Source organism: Scyliorhinus torazame, chromosome 18 (assembly GCF_047496885.1).
Source record: "Scyliorhinus torazame isolate Kashiwa2021f chromosome 18, sScyTor2.1, whole genome shotgun sequence".
Taxonomy (NCBI): domain Eukaryota; kingdom Metazoa; phylum Chordata; class Chondrichthyes; order Carcharhiniformes; family Scyliorhinidae; genus Scyliorhinus; species Scyliorhinus torazame.
Window position 1 is genome coordinate 28,458,388 of NC_092724.1, and position 22,141 is coordinate 28,480,528.

At 49.4% G+C, this 22,141-nt stretch overlaps 1 protein-coding gene and 1 long non-coding RNA gene across 2 annotated transcripts in view; one reads left to right on the forward strand and one right to left on the reverse strand.

The window, feature by feature from the left end:
- The window catches only part of LOC140395082 (uncharacterized), a 44,296-nt gene that overhangs the window by 7,554 nt on the left and 14,601 nt on the right, over positions 1 to 22,141 (reverse strand). The window lies entirely within an intron of this gene.
- amh (anti-Mullerian hormone) overlaps positions 10,434 to 22,141 on the forward strand; it is a 57,615-nt gene continuing 45,907 nt past the window's right edge. Inside the window, exon 1 of the mRNA XM_072482462.1 lies at positions 10,434 to 11,138. Coding sequence (XP_072338563.1) covers positions 10,517 to 11,138 — 622 coding nt within the window. The 5' untranslated portion in view covers positions 10,434 to 10,516. The remainder of the gene's footprint in view (positions 11,139 to 22,141) is intronic.

Genomic DNA, 22,141 nt, shown 5'->3' on the forward strand with positions numbered 1-22,141 from the left:
TTGCTCAGCCAGAATATTGTGTTTGAAAAGAAACCAAAATAACAAGCTTAAAATACTTCTGTATGCTTCAGAAACCTAGACCATAAATAAAGATCTGTGGAAGAAGATAGAGTTATAGAGACCTTTGAAATGTGGATGTCAAGACATATGCTAACCTGTGTGGCGGGGGGGTCTGTTGGAATTCTTGACTCTTGAGAAGGTTAAGTTTGAACTGAGGGGAAAGACAGAGGGGTTCTACAATTCATGGGCATTATTCATTATGCACTTTCAAGAACTGGATAACATCGAACATTAGTTGGGGGGGGGGGTGGGTGGGAGGGTTGGGGGGAGGGGGGCGATGGGTGTTTATGGGTGATTCCTGATTCCTTTTTGTCAGTTTATGTGAACATGTGGGCAAATGTTTTAGGTTTGGTGGGAGGATGGGATCGTTGTTATTGATATGGGGATTGGCATATTTGTTACTGATTATTGTTTATTTTTGGTGGGTGTAAATTTGGGAGAAAATGCGAAAAAGGAGGAGAATAAAGAAATATATATATTTTTTTTAAATTCCATATACTGACCATAAGACAAATGAAGAGATATTGAAATAGCAAGAATGTAAATAACTCAAAAGTGACATCCAGAAAAGAAAATGTCTATTTTGCTTGTTTTGATCAGAACTGTAAAGGTACAGAGATCTAGAGTTCAAAGCAGGGGACAGCCAAAAACTGGGTATAGTTGGATGAAGCTATGTTGCAAGAGTTGCAGAAGAGCTACAATGGATATGTGAAGATGATGCAAGACTGACGAGCATGACAGACCTGGCAGGACTAACCACAAGCAGCAACATTGGGTGCGATTTAAACAAATGGGAACCATGTCCCATAGCGAGCGCGTTTAGCCACATGTATCTTGGTACTGCTATCTAACGTAACTGGTTAGATACGGAAATGCCAGCTTGGCACCTTGCCAGTGCAAGCCTGGGAGTCCCTGCCAGTTGGCAGGAAACCACTCTACCAAGAGGGCATGTACCTGGAGGCCTCCAATCCCCTGGGAGACCCTCACGTTTGCCGTTCTGTTTGTGGAGACCAGTACTGAACGGCACTTGCCCGAGGTCTCCAAGGGAAGGGGATAGATCCCAACACCTTGGTTACCTCAGGGAACTGCATATTAAAGTGAGACTAGCTGTTTCACTCTAATATGCAGATTTGCCAAAAAGTTTGTCACAATGGGTGGGCTTCACATTGCGACGTCTCGTTCGATCTCGTATGGTATGACGAACCGGGTAGATCCTGGAAGCAGGGTCTCCCATCACTTTCCGACCACAGCACGCAGCGCAGTGTAGCCATTAGATCGTGTCCATCGTCTTTTAAGAATTGTCTCAACTCCCGGTCCAGTCCATTTAAAACTAATGTTGAATTGGATTGCAAATGTATAAATATATTCCGATAGGTACTTTTCCATCGTTCATATACTTTAAATTCGTAAATTTAGCTTGGGGGCATGTTTGTTATATTAAAAAAATTAGACTGGACTCCTTTTCATAATGGATTTGGGTCTGCATCAGCAGCACAATATTGCAGCATCGAAGCTTAATTTTTGTGGGGAGGGGAATTCAACATGTTGGCAAACATTTTTTTCAACTTTTATACTTCAGATGTTTTATGAAATTGACTTTTTCATCTATAATTGCATGTGCCAAAAGTTACAATTAAAATCCGAACGGTTATTTATGGAAACAACATGACCTGTTAACAAAATTGTATTCTGCGTCTTTCTCTTTAAATCCAAGTGCCCCTGCAATCCACTTTGCTATGTTACTACTCTGATAACAGTGCAGGCTCTGAAAGATCATTTCCCATGTCATCTTGGAGAGCTGGAGTTCTTTGTTCTCACTAACAGTAGTAGCTTTGGTTTGGGACATCTTTTAGTAATCAGATTATAGTGGATACACCGATGTTGACTTTTTCCTTTGGTCATGCCTCAATATATTCTGAACTCATTTTTATATTTAAAATATGCACATAAGTGGTGGGGAAAAAAGATGGCTTCTTGATTTCTTTGATGGATTAAGCATCTCCCCTGTCTCGAGTGGGAATATTCCAGATTGATGTTGAATCAATGCCCTTTCCTGAAACTAATTCAATAGGTGCTATCAATTTGGGTCATTGAAACACAAAAACATTGACCATCTCAACTCTCAAGACGTTAAACAACACAGAGGGTGGGATTCTCCGAAATGGAGGCAGAGTGTTCGCGCCGTCGAGGTTCACGGCGGCGCGAAACGGCCCCTATCCCGACCGATTCAGGGCCTGATGATGGGCTAGGAGCGGCACCGCGTCATTTACGCGTGCCAGGCCTTGGCGCCGCGTAAAGGCGGTGCCGCATACATGACGCGGCTGGCGTCACCTGCGCATGCGCGGGTTGGCCCCATTTGAGGCCCCCCCCCCCCCCCGGTGCAGGATCCCCCCGCAGGCTGCCCCCCCCCCCCCAGCGTTCCCGCGCTGTTCCCGCCGGCAGCGACCAGATGTGGACGGCGCCAGGGGGAACCCGCCGTTTTGGGCAGGCCACTCGGCCCATCCGGGCCAGAGAATCGTGGGTGTACCGGTGAATCGCCATTTTGGCTGTCTCGGGCGATTCACTGTACCGCGCCGCGCAAAACGCGATTGTGCCGATCTGGCCGTTTCCGTGAATCGTGGGAGGGTGTCGGACCGGCGTCGCCGGAAAATTTGGCGACCCAGGCGATTCTCCCAACCGGCGCGGGAGCGGAGAATCGCGCTCAGGATGTGTAAGCAACATGAACACTAGCCCCTTATTTGGAATAGGACTTTGCAGACAGGGTTACACTGAAAGTCATTGAGTTAATTCCAATACCTTGAAAGCGAGAGATTCCACCTGGAGAAGGATTCCCCGCATTCTTGTTAAAGTTCACCTGAGAACCAACCTAGAAATTCGACGACATGAAACCCCACAGTCTAATGAGAATCCTTTACCAATCCCTCACTTGAACTTCAGAGAAATGACAGGCCTGCTTCTTGGGAGCGTAGGTTGAAGACTAAGATCATAATGATCTGTAACGGTATATTACCTTCATTTGTATCTAAGCGTTGTATGTGTGTGATGTGTTTGATTCAGGATAAGTGAGAATAAATAACCTGTATTCTTAAACTCACAAAAGCTTGGTGCTAATTATTCATTGGCTTACACTCTCCAAGGGTAAGGAAAGTCACATCACTTGCATACCAAACATGGGCAATAAAGGGAATACATACATTCTGACCATGACACTTTCCATTGTTGCTACGTCTTGCCAGAACACTGCAGAAAAGTACTGCCTTTGGATGAAACTATTATCAAAATGCTTACTGGTGATTTTCTTTTTAATGTTCATGAAGTGTGAGTGTTGTGCCCATCTCTAATTGCTCTCTCTGCTTCTGCGGAACCACCTTGGAATTGCTGCAGACCATGTGGTGTAGGTATACCCACGGTGCTATTGGGAAGAGAGATCTAGGTTTTTGAACCAATGAAGAAATGACAAAAGTAGTTCTGAGTGGGGTTTGGAGGGGAATTTGCAGATGGTGTTCTTGCGGGTATTCTGCCCATTCCTTTAGAAGTGGCAAAAGTTGCAGGTTTGGAAGGTGCTGTTGAAGGAGCCTTGGTGAGCTGCTGCAGTATATCTTGAAGAGGGTGGATACAGCAGCCGCTCTACGCTGCTGGTGGAATGAGCGAAGGTATAAGGTGATGGATGGGGTGCCAATCAAGTGAGCTGCTTTGTCTTGGATGGTGCCCAGCTTTCTGAGTATTTGCGGCGGAGCTGCATTCATCCAGAAACGCCCTTGACTGCAAATGAGATCATCGAACTTCTTATGACACTGCATCAGGTCCTCGGGGTTTGACCGCCACAGCTATCTCTTCCATTGCCTTTTGACCGTCTGGGGGGATGCCTGCTGCCCGTTCTCTCCCATGTTGTCATTCAATGTTTCCCACGTCAGGTTCATCTGCTCAGCTCCTATCACCTGCTCTAGCCACTGTAAAGTCTCCACTTTAAGAGATATTTTACATAATTGAACCAGGTGAATCACAGAATGCTGCAATGACCCCCGCAATCCCAAAGAGCTTGGGAATTTTATATTCCAACAGCAGATCGGGGGAGAGACGACTGAAAATACTGGAAACACTCCATACGGCTGATAGCATCTGTTCTGATCTGAAACATTTTACTCTGTTTCTCTCTACAGACTGCCGGACTTGCTGAGTACTTCCAGCATTTAGTTTTTATTCCAGATTTCCAGCATCTGCAGTATTTTGCTTTGATCAAATATATCAGTCCTTATTTGCAGTGAAACTGCTTTCCTATATTGCCAAAGTTAGCCTGTAAATGCACCCAATGTCTTCCTTTCCTCAGTCTCTGTACTTGACCTTCAAAGCTACCACCACTCCTTCCCCAAAAGCTTTCTCCGAACCTTCCAATCATTACCAACATAGTTGCAACTTCCCTTTCATTTGTAAATCCCTGAGTGAGATCCTCAGAACACAAATTTTTGTTTCCACTTGTTCGAGTTCATTCCACCTGCCCACAGCACCTGGCGAGCTATCCCTTGATATTGCCACAACATTTAACACACATCTCCCTTTACAATCTCTCCTCTCTGGTTCATCTCCTTGATTCTGATCACATTTGATCCCACTCCTATCCAACCCAATATATCTTTTGCAATTGTCTTTCCTCTCATCCCGACACAACAACTACTGAAGTGTTCCAGGTTTCCATTCTTGATACCTTCCATGTCTTAATGCTTCCACTTGGTGCCCTGGATTCAGCTTCCATTAATAACCACCCCCACCCCCCCATCATTCCAGAATTATAATCACTAAATTATCTGTCACCAAAGCATAGCAAGCAAGCTCTATTGGCAAGACTGACACTAACTAGCCTGTTAACCTGCTCCCTATCTTCCACTTCCTTTCCACCTCCTGACTTCTTGGACAGAAGGAGCTGTGTTGCTTTGCTGTAGACAACAACACGGTAAAGTGGGTGGAATGGTAGCACAGTGGTTAGCGCAGTTGCTTTGCAGCTCCAGGGCCGCAGGTTCGATTCCCAGCTTGGGTCACTCTCTGTGTGGAGTCTGCACGTTCTCCCCGTGACTGCGTCCGGGTGCTCCGCTTTCCTCCCACAGTCCAAAGATGTGCAGGTTTGGTGGATTGGCCATGCTAAATTGCCCTTAGTGTTCAAAAAGGTTAGATGGGGTTATTGGGTAACGGGGATAGGGTGATCTTTCCATGTACCATGTACTCGATGGGGCGAATGGCCTCCTTCTGCATTGCAAGTTCTATGAACACCATAACAGCTTAAATTTGTTTAGCACATGTAAAGTAACAACACAATTCCAAGGTGCTTCACTGCAGCATTATAAAAGAAGGCACGCCACTGAACCACAAAAGAGATTAGGTCAGATGACCAGAAGCATAACAAAGGGGTAGGTTTTAAGAAGTGTCTTCAAGAAAGAAAGTGAATTTGAGGGCAAACGAGATGTATGAAAGAGCTTCCGAGCTTTTGGCCCAGGCAACTGAACGCACGGCTGCCAATGATAGAACAATTATAATTAGGAATGCATAAGCGACCAGCAATAGAGGAGTCAGATATCTGTGAAGTTTATGGGGTTGGAGGAGATTACAGTGACTGGGAGGTTCAAGGTTCTGGAGGGCTTTTCAAACAAGGATGAGAGTTTTAAAATCAAAATGTAAAACCAAAATGTAAAATCAAAATGCTTTGACAAAGAGCCATCGGACTCGAAACGTTAGCTCTTGTCTCTCCCTACAGATGCTGCCAGACCTGCTGAGATTTTCCCGCATTTTCTCTTTTGTTTCAGATTCCAGCATCCGCAGTAATTTGCTTTTATCAAAATCAAAATGTTACTTGAATAGGTACCAACGTAGGCCAGCAAACATAGGGGCAACTTGATGTGAGTTAACACAAGAGCAACAAAGTGTGAGACCATCAGGAATGTGTTGAAATAGTCAAGTCTAAAGGCATAGGTGAGGGTTTCAGCACGAGATGAGCTGAGACATGGTTGAAGTCGAGCAATGTTATGAAGGTGGGAACAGGCGGACTCAGAGTGGTCTGAATATGAGGTTGGAAACTCATCTCAGGATCAAAAGACACACATATTCATTGCTGCAACATCACCAACCCTTGCCTTTAGGTAACTCCCCCTAAAGTAAATTAAAGCACAAGAGCATCTTCTACTGGGTGAACAGAGAAAAGTACAGCACAGGAACAGGCCCTTCGGCCCTCCAAGCCTGCGCCGATCATGCTGCCCGTCTAACCTAAAACATTCTACACTTCCGGGATCCGTATCCCTCTGTTCCTATCCTATTCATGTATTTATCAGGACGCCCCTAAACGTCACTATCATTCCTGCTTCCACCACCACCTCCGACAGCGAGTTCCCTCTGTGTAAAATCTTCCCTCGTACATCTCCTCCAAACTTTGCCCCTCGCACCTTAAACCTATGTCTCTTGGTAATTGATTCTTCCACACTGGGAAAAAGCTTCTGACTATCCACTCTGTTCATGCCCCTCATACAGAAGTATAAATGACCCAATAGGGCTTCCAGAAAGGCTAAGAGGGTGCCTCTGCATCCACCAATGACTGTTCCCTTCCATAGTTGCCTGAGAATGCAAGACTCTACTGTCATGTACCCTCTGGTTATAGATGTATTCAAAACAATATACACAAGTACACCAATATATAAACCAATATACAATGTATCTTTCCTGTGACATTGCTCACAGTTAGTCTAGGATCTTTAGCATGATATTTAGCTATTAACCAGACTCAGTCAATTAGGACTCCCTGTAATCCAGGCAATTGTAGCTGCTTGCAAATTCTCATAATCGCTAAATTGCTGAAGACCTTTCATTAAAGATCCCGAGTGTGGTGGGGGATCAGGTGCAAACAAAGACAGAGAGTTAAAAGAACAGAAGGCATGCATTGGGGGCATGTAGAGTTAGAGAGGATTGCAGAGGTGAAAACGTTTGCATTTCAGGGATGGGAGCCAATGGGAATTAGCTAAGACTAGAGTGATAGAGAACTGGGACATCATAGCGGATAAGATATAGATGGCAGATTATGAATGAGTTGCAGTTCATTGAGGATGGGTTGAGGAAACTAGAGCGGAAAGTGTTGAAGAGGAACTATTTGAACCTGGAGATAACAAAGACTCTTTGTCTTACATTGTGCCCAGCTTTATTGTGGGATTGATGGGAAATGGAGAGAGAAGTAATTTGAATCTCCAGAAATGGGGTTTGGATTTCCTGGTAATTTCCTAGTTGTAGGCTCACGAACGCTTAATCCACATGTTTGTGATGGAGGGAGGTGGGAACACCTTCCCCACAGTTAGGACGATGTGGCAGTGTGAGTTGTGTTGCTCTATGCAACTCACATGGCCCTCACACAACTTGTGACAGAGCCAGCAAACAGGGAGATACACCGAAAATGCTTGGAAATGCACTGCCAGACTGGTAGCATCCATGGAGAGAGAAACAGAGTTAACATTTCAGGTGTGATCTTGCAAGAAAACAACAAACAGGGAAGTAGGTCTAACAGGATCGCAGACTTTGTAGTATCTTGGCTTGCTGCCCAGGAGCATGATCAAAAGTTGTGTTAAATCATGCAAGTTTTAAATATTTTTTAAAATTCATTTACGGGATGTGGGCGTCGCTGGTTAGGCCAGCATTTATTGCCCATCCCTAGTTGCCCTTCAGACGGTGGTGGTGAGTTACCTTCTTGAACTGCTGCAGGCCTCGAGGTGGTAGGTACACCCACTGTGCTGTTAGCAAGGGAGTTCCAGGATTTTGCCTCAGCAACAGTGAAGGAATGGCGATGTATTTCCACGTCAGGGTGGTGAGTGACTTGGAGGGGAACCTCCAAGTGATGGAGCGCCCAGGTATCTGCTACTCTTGCCCTTCTACATGGTAGTGGTCGTGGGTTTGGAAGGTGCTGTCTAAGGAAGCTTGTATGTTTGTGGAAGGGGTAGCAATCAAGCGGCTGCTTTGTTCTGGATGGTGTCGAGCCTTTTGAATGTTGTTGGAGCTGCACTCATCCAGGCAAGTGGAGAGTATTCCATTACACTCCTGACTTGTGCCTTGTAGATGGTGGACAGGCTTTGGGGGGTCAGGAGGTGAGATACTCGCCGTAGGATTCCTAACCTTTGATCTACCCTGGTAGCCACAGTATTAATATGGCTAGTCCAGTTCAGTTTTTGATAAATGGTAACCCCCAGGATGTTGGTTGTGAGGGATTCAGCAATGATAATGCCAGTGAATATCAAGGGGCGATGGTTACATCCTCTGTTGTAGGAGATAGCCATCGCCTGGTATACATTTAAGATTTCTTTCTTTTAAGATTCATTTTGTTGAGATTCATAGGAGGAATTCATACCAATCAATAATAAGATGGACGATCCTTCATTATATTGACCATATTTTGCTGTTATCTGCAAGTAGAATGAAACTCTTATGGAAACCGGGGCTCTAACCATCTGGTTCACTAACGTCCTTTTAAAAAATAAATTTAGAGTACCCAATTCTTTTTTTCCAATTAAGGGCCAATGTAGTGATGTAGTGTGGCCAATCCACCTACTCTGCACATCTTTGGGTTGGGGTGGGGGAGGGGGGGGGGGGGGGGCGGCGGCGGGGGGGGGGGGGGGGGGGTGAGGCCCACGCAGACACGGGGAAAATGGGCAAACTCCACACGGACAGTGACCCGGGGCCAGGATCAAACCCGGGTCCTGTTGCCATGAGGCAGCAGTGCTAACCACTGCGCCACCGTGCCACCTCACACTCATGTCCTTTAGAGAGGGAAATCTGCCGTCCTTATCCAATCTGGCCTACATGTGACTCCAGACCCACAGCAATGCGGTTGATTCTTAAAGAACCCTCTGAAATGGCCTAGCAAGCTATTCAGTTCAATGGGAAGTAGGGGTGGGCAATAAATGCTGGCCCAGCCAGCAACCCCCACATTCCATGAATGAATTTTTAAAACCAATCATGTTTGTCGTTGAATATCTATGCAAACAATACGTACAATACCACATTTCTCCTCTCCATTTTCATTTTTCTGCCTTCTAGTTTTTGCTGAAAAATATTGAGTTCAGACGTTGGCAGCTGATAACATCATCAAAGATGCTGTCTTGCAAAGTATTAAGGGTGGCACAGTGACATGGTGGTTAGCACTGCTGCCTCACAGCACCAGGGACCTGGGTTTGATTCCGGCATCGGGTGACTGTCTGTGTGGAGTTTGCACCTTCTTCCCGAGCCTGCGTGGGTTTCCTCCGGGTGCCCCGGCTTCCTCCCACAAGTCCTGAAAGACGTGTTGTTAGGTGAAGTAGACGTTCTGAATTCTCCCTCTGTGTACCCGAACAGGCGCCAGAGTGTGACGACTAGGGGATTTTCACAGTAACTTCATTGCAATGTTAATGTAAGCCTACTTATGACACGAATAAAGATTCTTCTTCTTATTAATAATAAAGGTTATGAGCATTGGCCATGCTAAACTGCCCCTTAATGCCCAAAGGGGTTTCGGGGATAGGATGATGGGATTGGGCCTAGGTCGAGTGCTCTTTCAGAGGGTAGGTGGAGGGTAGGCCAAATGGCCTCCTCCTGCATTGTAGGGATTCTGTGATTTGGGTGTTGTATTACATTGCGATTCTGGAAAACCTAGCCCAGATTGTAGTGCGGAATCGAAACATAAAACCTTTTTTAAAAATTGTTTTTATTGAAGTTTTTACATTTTACATTTTATACACAATAAGGATAAATGCGCTGGTTACAATGTACACGTCATTTTCCTTTGTGCCAATCCCCCCTCCCCTCCCTCCCCTTGGAACAACCCCCCCCCACTTCATCTGTTGTTTCAGGATTCTTTCCTGGGTCTTTCACTGTGCAATGGGCAGATATCTGCTATTTACATGTGGGCGGTGCCCCCCCCCCCGCCCTCTTTGGCATTTGGCCTCCCCCCTTTTCTTCTCCCCTCATCCTATCCTGTTCTCAGCCTTTCCTTGGGGGTTTATTTTCTTGTGGCCTTGCTATAGGCCCCCTGCCCCCTGGCCTTTGTGTCAGCCAAAACCTAAAACCTGTCAGTTTGATACAAGCGAATTTCCAGCACTACCTTGAAAAGAGCATTACTGTGTCCCGGGGTTTACTCCTCAGGCATTAAGTAATGATGCAGTCAACCATATTATATTCAAATCTGGCTATAATTTCCTTGTTCGTCCCACCCTTTCAATGTAACAAAATTCCAATGCGGCTAATTTTGTAGCATAAAAAGGAATGTTGATCCAGAACTTTTTGGCACATTTTCCATTGAGTGATACCCGTGAAAGAAAATACAAGGTCTGCTTCTGTTCTAAAAATATCTACTAAACACTCCTTCAGCAGCTTTAATGTAACACAATCGTCAAGGCTCATCTCCACCAAGACAAAGCCAACTCTTGCATTACATCCTTCACTCCTCAACAAGGCCAGATCAATCATGGAAGCTGTTTCAATTTTTGCGTTTTTTCACTTATTCGTCCTGCTCATTTGCGGTCTTCCTGTAAAACAGAACAGTAGGAAAGAACATGAAAGCGTGGGGGAATCAGCCATCAACCAGCCACACGACTCTCCAGATCTCCATTCAGCAGATGCACGTGAAAACTGCTCTGAGAACAGCGAGTCCGTTTGTGAGAGAAAATTACTTTCTGGACAAGGGACAGCGGCAGAACTATTCCAATCATCAAATGGAAGTGATAAGGTTCCCATGAGCAAATCCTCCCTGAAGGAGCCACAAGGAGAATCTCCAACTGCGAACAGAAGTCTGGAATTGGACACAATTCCTAATCAGAAAAATCCACATACTTTTAAAGACCCTGTCTGCAGGCTACAAAGTGATGAAGAAAGTATCAATTATCTTGAGGTGATCGGTGCCATTACTGGATATGAACGCAGTTTCATTGAAGACGTGGTTTTGTACAGTGACAACGATGTGACTAAGTTTGGAATTTGCTCTGGTTCGAAAAAGAAACACACTGCATTACTTTTTCTTCAAAGCTTGGCACTTCGTATAAAAGCTGGTGCGGAAATGGTGAGACTGATGGTGTTGCATCTTTCTGAAGGTAAGAAGACAATCATTTTTATTTGGACAAAAAGGTCTAGTAGAAGATATATAACCTAATGCTGATTAGATTGGTCTTTATATGAGAATTAGTTCCTGGATAAATACTCCCTTCAAATAATGCTGAGTAGAAAAGTCACAAAGGAAGATGTGTGACTATGATTTATCATGCAAGATCATTATGCTATAACTCATTTCATTAACAGAAAAATACTAAATGTAACTGAAAATTAGGTGGAAAATTAAAATATGAGTTTCATGGATAACTATAATAGTGAACTAGTTGGAAGTACTTCTAATGTGAATTCTAGTGTGACTGTTGCACATTTCAATTTGAATGCTCCCTGTCGAAACTTCCTGTTTAGGGAAGTTTGGTTTTTTTAAAAATTGTTGGCAATTAGTTTTCATGTACAGGGCATACTCTACCAAAGTGTCAGGTTTAGACAGAAAACCCGCACGTAACTCTCCAGTTGCCCAGACCAGTTATCTCATGGAATCTTTAGTCTCTTTGCCAAAAGAAAATGTGTGAGCGTGGTTTACGCCGTCACTCTGGCGGGGAGGAGCCTCATAGAGCTGGGAATCGGCTTCAAAGAGATCGGTGTGCCATCTTTAATGAGCGCCCCAATCAGCACTGCAGCATAACAGTTCCCAACCCCCACCATGGAGATATGGCAGGCTCTTCCCACACGCCCCAAACAATCCTTGCTGACATATCTCCTCACCTCCCCAAAAAACAGCATTACAATCCTTCACTAACACCGCAGAAATATAACTAACAACCACTCCCCAGTGTCCACACTCATCCTTGCCCACCACAAATCAGTATACCCTCCCCCATAGGGTTCCCACTAGGGTCTGCCCCTGGCACTGCCCCGGCACATGTTGGGACTGCTAGGTTGGCAGTGCCAACCGCTGCTGAGGCAGTGCCAACCAGTGCTAGGGGGTATTGCCAGGGAACTGCATGGGCATGACCTTCTTCCCCCCCCCCCCCCCCCCCCCCCCCCCCGGAATGCTAATTCTGCATCTCCAGAGGGATCTCCTCGATTGCCTCATGCCTGGTGAAACCCGGTGTAAATGTCGGTGACGTATGAATATTTAGTGAGGGGTGTTCATTTGACGGGGGGGGGGCACTAATAGCATTTAAATGCATTCAAATGTATTACAATTACGGTCCTGCCCTTTGTGGGCATGAATCTCATGCTGCCACCAGCGAGGGGTGGGGATAATCGGGAAATGCGATCTCTCCGGCAAGAATCGCATTTCCTGACTCGTGAGATTTTCCACCCTTGCTGTCAATCCCACAGACAGCGAGTGCGGGCACATGATCGCACCTATAGTAACACTTATCCCTCATTTGAATAAGATGAATCAGTGGAAGATATTGGTACATGGTCATATTATCAAGGTATGAGCATTGTCCCCTCCAGATTATATTTATTTTCTTCTCAAACTGCCGTGATTCAGAATCAATAGGTCCTATCTCAGTGCATATGTTACATACATGTGCATGTGTGCAATAAGTAATATATACATATAGACAGTTAAAATTATCTGGGACACTGAACTCAAAGACTTGCTCTTCCGAGCAAGGGACAAGGATTACTAAAATCAGCATGGTCTTTCTTTAAATTATGCAGATTGCGGCTTGTGAGGTCATTGGGCCCCAGCTACTGCTTTAACAGGTAATCTGAGTCGGGTAGATAGGAGGAAGAGATAAGGAGGCAAAAGAGTGTCAAACTGGTAAGTTTCAGAAAGAACCTTTCCTTGTGGGGCCAGGTGGATGTAGACGCCACAAAGAAAGTTTGGGCCTGTACTGCACCAGATTCCCCAACTGTGGTAGTCACCACTAGTGGTATATTGTATGTATTACGGCACTGCCCGTATATTACAGGTACAACGGTAAATCCCTGCCTGCTGGCTCCGCCCAGCAGGCGGTGTATAAAAGTGTATGCTCTCCTGCGCTGATTCCATTCTGGTTCCAGCTGCGGAAGGCACAACATCTTGTGCAATAAAGCTTCGATTGTTTCACCATTCTCGTCTCGTGGTAATTGACGGTACATCAATTTATTGCACAAGATTTTAAAAGATGGATCTCCTAATCAAGCCTGATCGCCTGCAGCTGAGCCCTCATGCAGCCAACGCCACGCCTACGTTCGACCACTGGCTAGCCTGCTTTGAAGGCTACCTCAGAGCAGCCACTGAAGAACCCTCGGACTCACAGAAGCTCCAAGTCCTCTACTCGCGGGTGAGCCCTGAAATTTTCCCCCTCATCCGGGATGCGCCCACCTACTCAGAAGCGATGACGCTCCTAAAGGGACACTACATTAAACCAGTGAACCAAGTGTACTCCAGGCACCTCCTGGCCACGAGACGGCAACTCCCCAGGGAGACTCTGGACGATTTCTTGCGGGCCCTACATATCCTCGGTCGGAACTGTGACTGCCAGGCAGTTTCGGCAGTCCAACACACTGAACTTTTTTTTAAATTAAATATATTTTATTAAAGTTTTCAAACACAATTTTTTCCCTTACAAATCAAAGAAATAAAAATAAAAGTAATATGATAACTGCAATATAACATTGTGTAACTAACATGGTAAACTAACCAAATAACATGAAGTAATACTCCCCCCCGCCCCCTCTCCCCCTCCCAAAACCCAAACAATTTACCCCCCCTCCCCCCCCCCCCCCCCCCCCCCCGGGTTGCTGCTGCTGGCCATCTGTCTTCCCTCTAACGTTCCGCTAGGTAGTCGAGGAACGGTTTCCACCGTCTGGTGAACCGTTGAGCCGATCCTCTCAGCGCAAACTTCATCTGCTCTAGTTTTATGAACCCCGCCATATCGTTTATCCAGGCCTCCAGTCCGGGGGGTTTCGCTTCCTTCCACATGAGTAAAATCCTACGCCGGGCTACTAGGGACGCAAAGGCCACGACATCGGCCTCTTTCGCCTCCTGCACTCCCGGCTCATCCGCTACTCCAAATGTAGCTAACCCCCAGCCTGGCTTGACCCGGACCTTCACCACCTTCGAGATCACTCCCGTCACTCCCCTCCAATACCCCTCCAGTGCCGGACACAACCAAAACTTGGTTCTTCCAAGTTTCTTTCCACTCTCCTTCGCGGTAGGCCATCTATCCCTCTACTCTGGTGTATCACCCCAGGGTGTATCACAAAAAGCTCACTCTTTCCCATGTTGCTTCCCCCGCACCTCCCACACTTGTCCTCCACTCCGAAGAACCTGCTCAACCTTGCTCCCGTTATGTGTGCTCTATGCAGCACCTTAAATTGGATCAGGCTAAGCCTGGCACACGAGGAAGAGGAATTTACCCTGCTTAGGGCATCAGCCCACAAACCCTCCTCAATCTCCTCCCCGAGCTCTTCTTCCCATTTTCCCTTCAGTTCGCCCACCAACTCCTCCCCCTCTTCTCTCATCTCCCGGTATATCTCTGACACTTTGCCCTCCCCGACCCACACCCCCGAAAGCACCCTGTCCTGGATCCCTTGTGTCGGGAGCAGTGGAAATTCTCTCACCAGTTGTTTCGTGAACGCTCTCACCTGCATATATCTAAAGAAATTTCCCCGGGGCAGCTCATACTTTTCCACAAGCTCTCCCAAGCTCGCAAACGTCCCGTCTATAAATAAATCTCCCACTCTCCTGATTCCTACCCGGTGCCAGCTCTGGAATCCTCCGTCCAGCCTCCCTGGGGCAAGCCTATGGTTGTTCCTGATCGGGGACCACACCGAGGCTCCCAGCACACCCCTCTGTTGCCTCCATTGCCCCCAGATACTTAATGTTGCCGCCACCACTGGGTTTGTGGTAAATTTCTTTGGTGAGAGCGGTAGTGGCGCCGTCACCAGCGCTTTTAAACTCGTCCCTTTGCAGGACTTCATCTCCAACCTTTTCCACGCCGCTCCCTCTCCCTCTATCATCCATTTACGAATCATCGCCACATTGGCAGCCCAGTAGTAGTCGCCCAAATTCGGCAATGCCAGTCCCTCTCTGTCTCTGCTACGTTGTAGGAACCCCCTCCTTACCCTCAGGACCTTCCCTGCCCACACAAAACTCGTGAAGCTCCTATCTATTTTTTTAAAGAAGGCCTTAGTGATCAGTATAGGGAGACATTGGAACACAAATAGGAACCTTGGGAGGACCATCATCTTAATTGCCTGCACTCTGCCCGCCAGTGACAGCGGCTGCATGTCCCACCTTTTGAAATCCTCTTCCATTTGTTCCACCAGTCGTGTCAGATTGAGTCTGTGTAAGGTTCCCCAGCTCCTGGCTATCTGAATCCCCAGGTATCGGAAGTTTCTTTCCACTCTCCTTCGCGGTAGGCCATCTATCCCTCTACTCTGGTGTATCACCCCAGGGTGTATCACAAAAAGCTCACTCTTTCCCATGTTAAGCCGATATCCCGAGAAATCTCCAAACTCCCTCAATATCTGCATGACCTCTGTCATCCCCCCCACTGAGTCTGTCACATACAGCAGTAGGTCATCCGCGTAGAGTGACACTCGGTGTTCCTCTCCCCCTCTAATCACCCCTCTCCATTTTCTGGAGTCTCTCAGCGCTATGGCCAGTGGTTCAATTGCCAACGCGAACAGTAATGGGGACAACGGGCATCCCTGTCTTGTTCCCCTGTGTAGTCGAAAATACTCCGACCTTTGCCGACCTGTGACCACACTTGCCGTTGGGGCCCCATAGAGGAGTTTAACCCAGCTGACAAACCCGTCCCCGAACCCGAACCTCCTCAGCACCTCCCATAGATACTCCCACTCCACCCTATCAAATGCCTTCTCTGCATCCATTGCTGCCACTATCTCTGCCTCCCCCTCTGCTGGGGGCATCATTATCACCCCTAATAGCACGTTGACATTTAGTTGTCTCCCCTTTACGAACCCTGTCTGGTCTTCGTGCACCACCCCCGGGACACAGTCCTCCATCCTCGTTGCCAGCACCTTTGCTAGCAACTTGGCGTCCACATTTAGCAGTGAGATAGGCCTATAGGACACGCACTTCAGCGGATCTTTATCCCGCTTCAAGATTAGCGATATCGTCGCCTCCGACATTGTCGGCGGTAGGGTCCCCCCTTCTCTGGCCTCGTTAAAGGTCCTTACCAGCAGCGGGGCCAACAAGTCCACATATTTTCTATAGAATTCCACCGGGAACACATCTGGTCCCGGGGCCTTCACTGCCTGCATGTTCCCCAGCCCCTTGGTAACCTCGTCCACCCCAATTGGCGCCCCCAGGCCTTCCACCTCCTGCTCCTCCACCCTCGGGAACCTTAATTGGTCCAAAAACTGCCGCATCTCCTCTTTTCCCTCCGGGGGTTGGGACCTCTATAGTCTCTCGTAAAAGGTCTTAAACACCTCGTTTATCTTCCCTGCTCTCCGCACCGTAGCTCCCTTTTCATCCCTAATTCCCCCTATCTCCCTCGCCGCTGTCCTCTTTCGCAGCTGATGGGTCAACAGGCGACTCGCCTTTTCCCCATATTCATATCTCATCCCCTGTGCCTTCCTCCACTGTGCCTCCGCCCTCCTTGTGGTCAACAGGTCGAACTCCGTCTGGAGTCGTCGCCTCTCCCTGGATAGTCCTTCCTCCGGGGCCTCCGCGTATTCTTTATCTACCGTCAAAATCTCCCCCAGTAGTCTTTCCCTTTCCTTGGCCTCTATTTTCCCCTTGTGGGCCCTGATGGAGATCAGCTCTCCTCTGACCACCGCCTTTAGTGCTTCCCATACTACTCCCACTCGGACCTCCCCGTCGTCATTGGCCTCCAGGTATCTTTCGATACATCCCCGCACCCTTCCGCAGACTCCCTCATCCGCCAGTATCATAGAATCATAGAATTTACAGTGCACAAGGAGGCCATTCGGCCCATCGAGTCTGCACAGGCTCTTGGAAAGAGCACCCTACCCAAGGTCAACACCTCCACCCTATCTCCATAACCCAGTAACCCCACCCAACCCAACACTAAGGGCAATTTTGGACACTAAGGGCAATTTGTCATGGCCAATCCACCTAACCTGCACATCTTTGGACTGTGGGAGGAAACTGGAGCACCCTGAGGAAACCCACGCACACACGGGGAGGATGTGCAGACTCCGCACAGACAGTGACCCAAGCCGGGAATCGAACCTGGGACCCTGGAGCTGTGAAGCAATTGTGCTATCCACAAGGCTACCGTGCTGCCCCAATCAGGGGCATCCAGTAATCCCACATCCAGTCGCCAGAGTGGACGCTGCTCCCTCTCCTCTCCTAGTTCCAGGTCCACCCAGTGTGGGGCATGATCTGGAACAGCTATGGCTGAGTACTCAGTTCCTTCCACCCTCGAGATCAGTGACCTTCCCAAAACAAAGAAATCTATCCGGGAGTACACCTTGTGAACATGGGAGAAGAAGGAGAACTCTTTGGCCATCGGCCTAACAAATCGCCACGGATCCACTCCCCCCATTTGGTCCATAAACCCCCTAAGCACCTTGGCCGCTGCCGGCCTTCTTCCGGTCCTAGATCTAGATCTACCTAACCCTGGGTCCAACACGGTGTTGAAGTCCCCCCCCATTATCAGGTTTCCTACCTCCAGGTCCGGGATACGTCCCAGCATCCGCTTCATAAATCCCGCATCATCCCAATTCAGGGCATATACGTTAACCAACACGACCTCCATTCCCTCCAGTCTGCCACTCACCATCACATATCTGCCTCCGCTGTCTGCTACAATGTTCCTAGCTTCGAATGACACCCGTTTCCCCACCAGTATGGCCACCCCTCTGTTCTTTGCATCCAACCCTGAGTGGAACACCTGTCCCACCCATCCTTTCCTTAACCTAACTTGGTCCGCCACCTTCAGGTGCATCTCCTGAAGCATGGCCACGTCTGCCCTCAGTCCTTTCAAGTGCGCGAACACTCGGGCCCTTTTAATCGGCCCATTTAGGCCTCTCACGTTCCACGTGATCAGCCGAACTGGGGGACTGCCTGCCCCCCTCCCCTGTCGACTAGCCATCACCCTCTCTAGGCCAGTCCCACGTCCCGGTTCCGTGCACCCACCCGTTCCCCAGGCGGCGCATTCCCGCCCCGACCACCCTTTCTTTTACCAGTTCCTCTTCGATCTCTGCAGCAGCAACCCAGTTATCCTCTCCCCCCCCCCCCCACTAGATCCCCATCTAGCATGATTACTCCCCCCATATTGCTTCCGAAAGTCAGCTGACTTCAACTGACCCCGTCTTCTCCCGCTCTCTCCTTTACCCCCCCGTGTGGGGAACTCCCATCTACCTTGCGCCTATCTTCCCGCCATCATCTTTCTGGCGCGGGAACAAGAACAATAAACCCCGTGTTCTCTCTAGCTGTCCCGCCCCTTGTGGCGCAGCTCCCTCTGCCGCCCCACTCCCATTCCCCATCCCCCGCCTATGTCTCTTCTTCCCCTCCACCGGCGCCCACATTTCTTAGTGTCCCCCCCTCCCCAATTTACATCTCTATATACATCAGCATTGTCGTTTCCCCTCCAACATCAGTCCCTCAGTTCTGGTCCAGTTTCTCGTTTTTAATGAAGGTCCATGCTTCTTCCGCCGTTTCGAAGTAGTGATGCCTCTCCTGGTGCGTGATCCACAGTCGCGCCGGCTGCAACATCCCGAACTTCACCTTCTTCTTGTGTAGCACCTCCTTGGCTCGATTAAAACTCGCCCTCCTTCTCACCACCTCCGCACTCCAATCCTGGTACACCCGTACCACCGCATTCTCCCATCTACTACTTTGTACCTTTTTGGCCCATCTCAGAACCACCTCTCTGTCATTGAAGCGATGAAATCGCACGATCGTCGCCCTAGGTGGTTCTCCCGCCTTTGGTCTCCTCGCAGGGACCCGATGGGCCCCTTCCACTTCCAAGGGGCCCGAGGGGGCCTCAGCTCCCATTAGCGAGCGTAGCATCGTGCTCACGTAAGCCCCGCCGTCCGCTCCTTCCACTCCCTCGGGGAGACCCAGGATCCGAAGGTTCTTTCTCCGTGATCTGTTTTCTAGGGCTTCAATCCTTTCAATGCACTTTTTGTGGAGCGCCTCGTGCGTCTGCGTTTTGACCGCCAGGCCCAGGATCTCGTCCTCGTTGTCCGTCACCTTCTGCTCCACCACGCGGAGCTCCACCTCCTGGGTCTTTTGTGCCTCCTTAAGCCCCTCAATTGCTTGTAGCATCGGGGCCAGCACCTCCTTCTTAAGCAGCTCCACACACCGTCTCAAAAATTCATCTTGGTCCGGCCCCCATGTCGCCTGGGCTCTCTCCGCCGCCATCTTGCTCCTTTTTCCTTCTACCCCTGTCCTCGAGGATTCTTCGCGATCTGGCCGCCGCCGCCGATATTTTTCTTTTTCGTTGGGGGGGACTCCCTGTTGTCTCACCCCACACCGGGTTTCGTCCCGAAAAAATTCCCCGTTGGGGCTCTTAAAAGAGCCCGAAGGTCCGTTCGAGCTGGAGCCGCCGAAACGTGCGGCTTAGCTGGTCATCGCCGCAACCGGAAGTCCACACTGAACTTTTAATCAGAGACGCTTATGTTACGGGCAAGCAGTCTACGTACGTTCGCCAGCGACTACTGGAAGGGGGTAAGCTCGATCTTGCGGAGACTAGGCAGCTTGCAAATTCACTAGAAGTGGCCTCCCGTAACCTGGAGTCCTACACCCTCGTGGGCATCGTGGGCCCCACCAGCTGCCGACTCCAGCTCACCGCAAGCCTGCGCCGCGTGGCAGCCAGCCAACTATGGGGGGTCCAAGTGTTATTTTTGTGGACAAAGCAAACTCCCAAGGTAGCGCTGCCCGGGGCACAGCGCGACCTGCAACGGGTGTGGGAAGAAAGGACACTTCGTTTCCGTTTGCCAGGCCCGGTTGGTCGCCGCTGTCTCCAGGCCCGGCATTTCTACACGCCCCACGTGTGACCCAGGGGCGCCGCCATCTTCTCCTCCGCAAGCCTTGTGCGGCCTGTGGGCGCCGCCATCTTCTACACCGCAAGCCACGTGCGGCCCTTGGGCGCCGCCATCTTTGATGCCGCCCGCCATGTGCGCCCCGTGGGTGCCGCCACCTTCGGCGCCATTTTGGACCGCACTTCTGTACGCTTGCTCGCCTGGCCGTTCGCCGGCTACTACTACCTTCGCCACCGCTGATCAGTCCAGATTCTCCCCAAATCTTCCGCAGCTCACCTCCATCACCCTGGATCAGTCCCGGCCCCGCAACCTCGCAACCGCTATGAAGATGGTGAAGATCAACGGGCATGAGACGACCTGCCTCTTTGACTCCGGGAGCACAGAGAGTTTCATCCACCCCACTACGGTAAGGCGCTGCTCCCTCCCGGTACACCCCGTCACGCAGAAAATCTCTCTGGCCTCCGGATCCCATTTCGTTAAAATCCGGGGGTACTGTATCGCGACCCTCACCGTCCAGGGCATAGAGTTCAGCAACTTCAGGCTCTACGTCCTCCCCCACCTCTGCGCTGCCCTGTTGCTCGGCCTGGATTTTCAATGCCATCTCCAAAGCCTTACTTTAAATTTGGCGGACCCCTGCCCCACTCACTGTCTGCGGCCTCACAACCCTTAAGGTCAATCCACCTTCACTGTTTGTGAACCTCAATCCGGACTGCAAACCCGTCGCCACTAGGAGCAGACGCTACAGTGTCCAGGACAGGACATTCATCAGGTCGGAGGTCCAATGGCTTCTGCGGGAGGGGATCATGGATGCCAGCAACAGTCCCTGGAGAGCTCAAGTAGTGGTGGTGAAGACTGGGGAGAAGCACAGGATGGTCATTGACTACAGTCAGACCATCAACCGGTACACGCAGTGATGCACTATCAATTACTACAAAGACGAGAGTAGTGAATAATCGAGGCTTTATTGAGCAAAGATGTGTGGCCTCCTGTAGCTGCTCCCAGAATGGAGCATCGCCAAGGCGGATATCGCCAAGGCCACGATGCACGCGGTCGACAAGTCCCTGCCCTTCCAGGTGGAGAGCGATGCATCGGACGTGGCTCTGGCCGCCACCCTCAACCAGGTGGGCAGATCCTTGGCCTTCTTTTCCCGCACCCTCCATGCCTCCGAAATTTGGCACTCCTCTGTCGAAAAGGAGGCCCAAGCCATTGTGGAAGCTGTGCGACATTGGAGGCATTACCCGGCCGGCAGGAGATTCACTCTCCTCACTGACCAATGGTCGGTTGCCTTCATGTTTAATAATACACAGCGGGGCAAGATCAAATATGACAAGATCTTGAGTGGAGGACCTTGAATTATGAGATCTTGTATCGCCTGGGGAAGCTCAACGAGCTCCCGGTACATGTGCCAGTTCACAAGTGGACCGACTGCGGGCTCTCCACTATGACCTCTGCAACCTGGGGGTCACCCGGTTCTTCCATTTTGTCAAGGCCCGCAATCTGCCCTACACCATTGAGGAGGTCAGGACCGTCACCAGAGACTGCTAAGTCTGCGCAGAGTGCAAGCTACACTTCTACCGGCCAGATAGAGCGCATCTGGTGAAGGCCCCCTCCCCCTTTGAATGCCTCAGCGTGGACTTCAAAGGGCCCCTCCCCTCCACCGACCGCAACGTGTACTTCCTCGACGTAATTGACGAGTACTCCTGGTTCCCTTTCGCCATCCCGTGCCCCGACATGACTTCTGCCACGGTAATCAAATCCCTGCACAGCACCTTCACTCTGTTCGGTTTCCCCACCTACATCCACAGCGATCGGGGATCCTCGTTCATGAGCGATGAGCTGCGTCAGTTCCTGCTCAGCAAGGGCATTGCCTTGAGCAGGACGACCAGCTATAACCCCCAGGGAAACAGTGTGGTGAATGTATTACGCCAATAATCCACCATTGTATTTGTATCTGTGCTGTTGCCCTAGTATTTGGATCTGTGCTATGATGTTGCCCTTGTGGGCTCCTCCTATAGGCCATTGTATGGCATTATCATTGGGGAACATGTTGGGGCCTGTATGGGCTCCGCCCATGGCTCCTCCCCTTGAAGGGAGGTGTAAAGAGCAGTCGACCTGT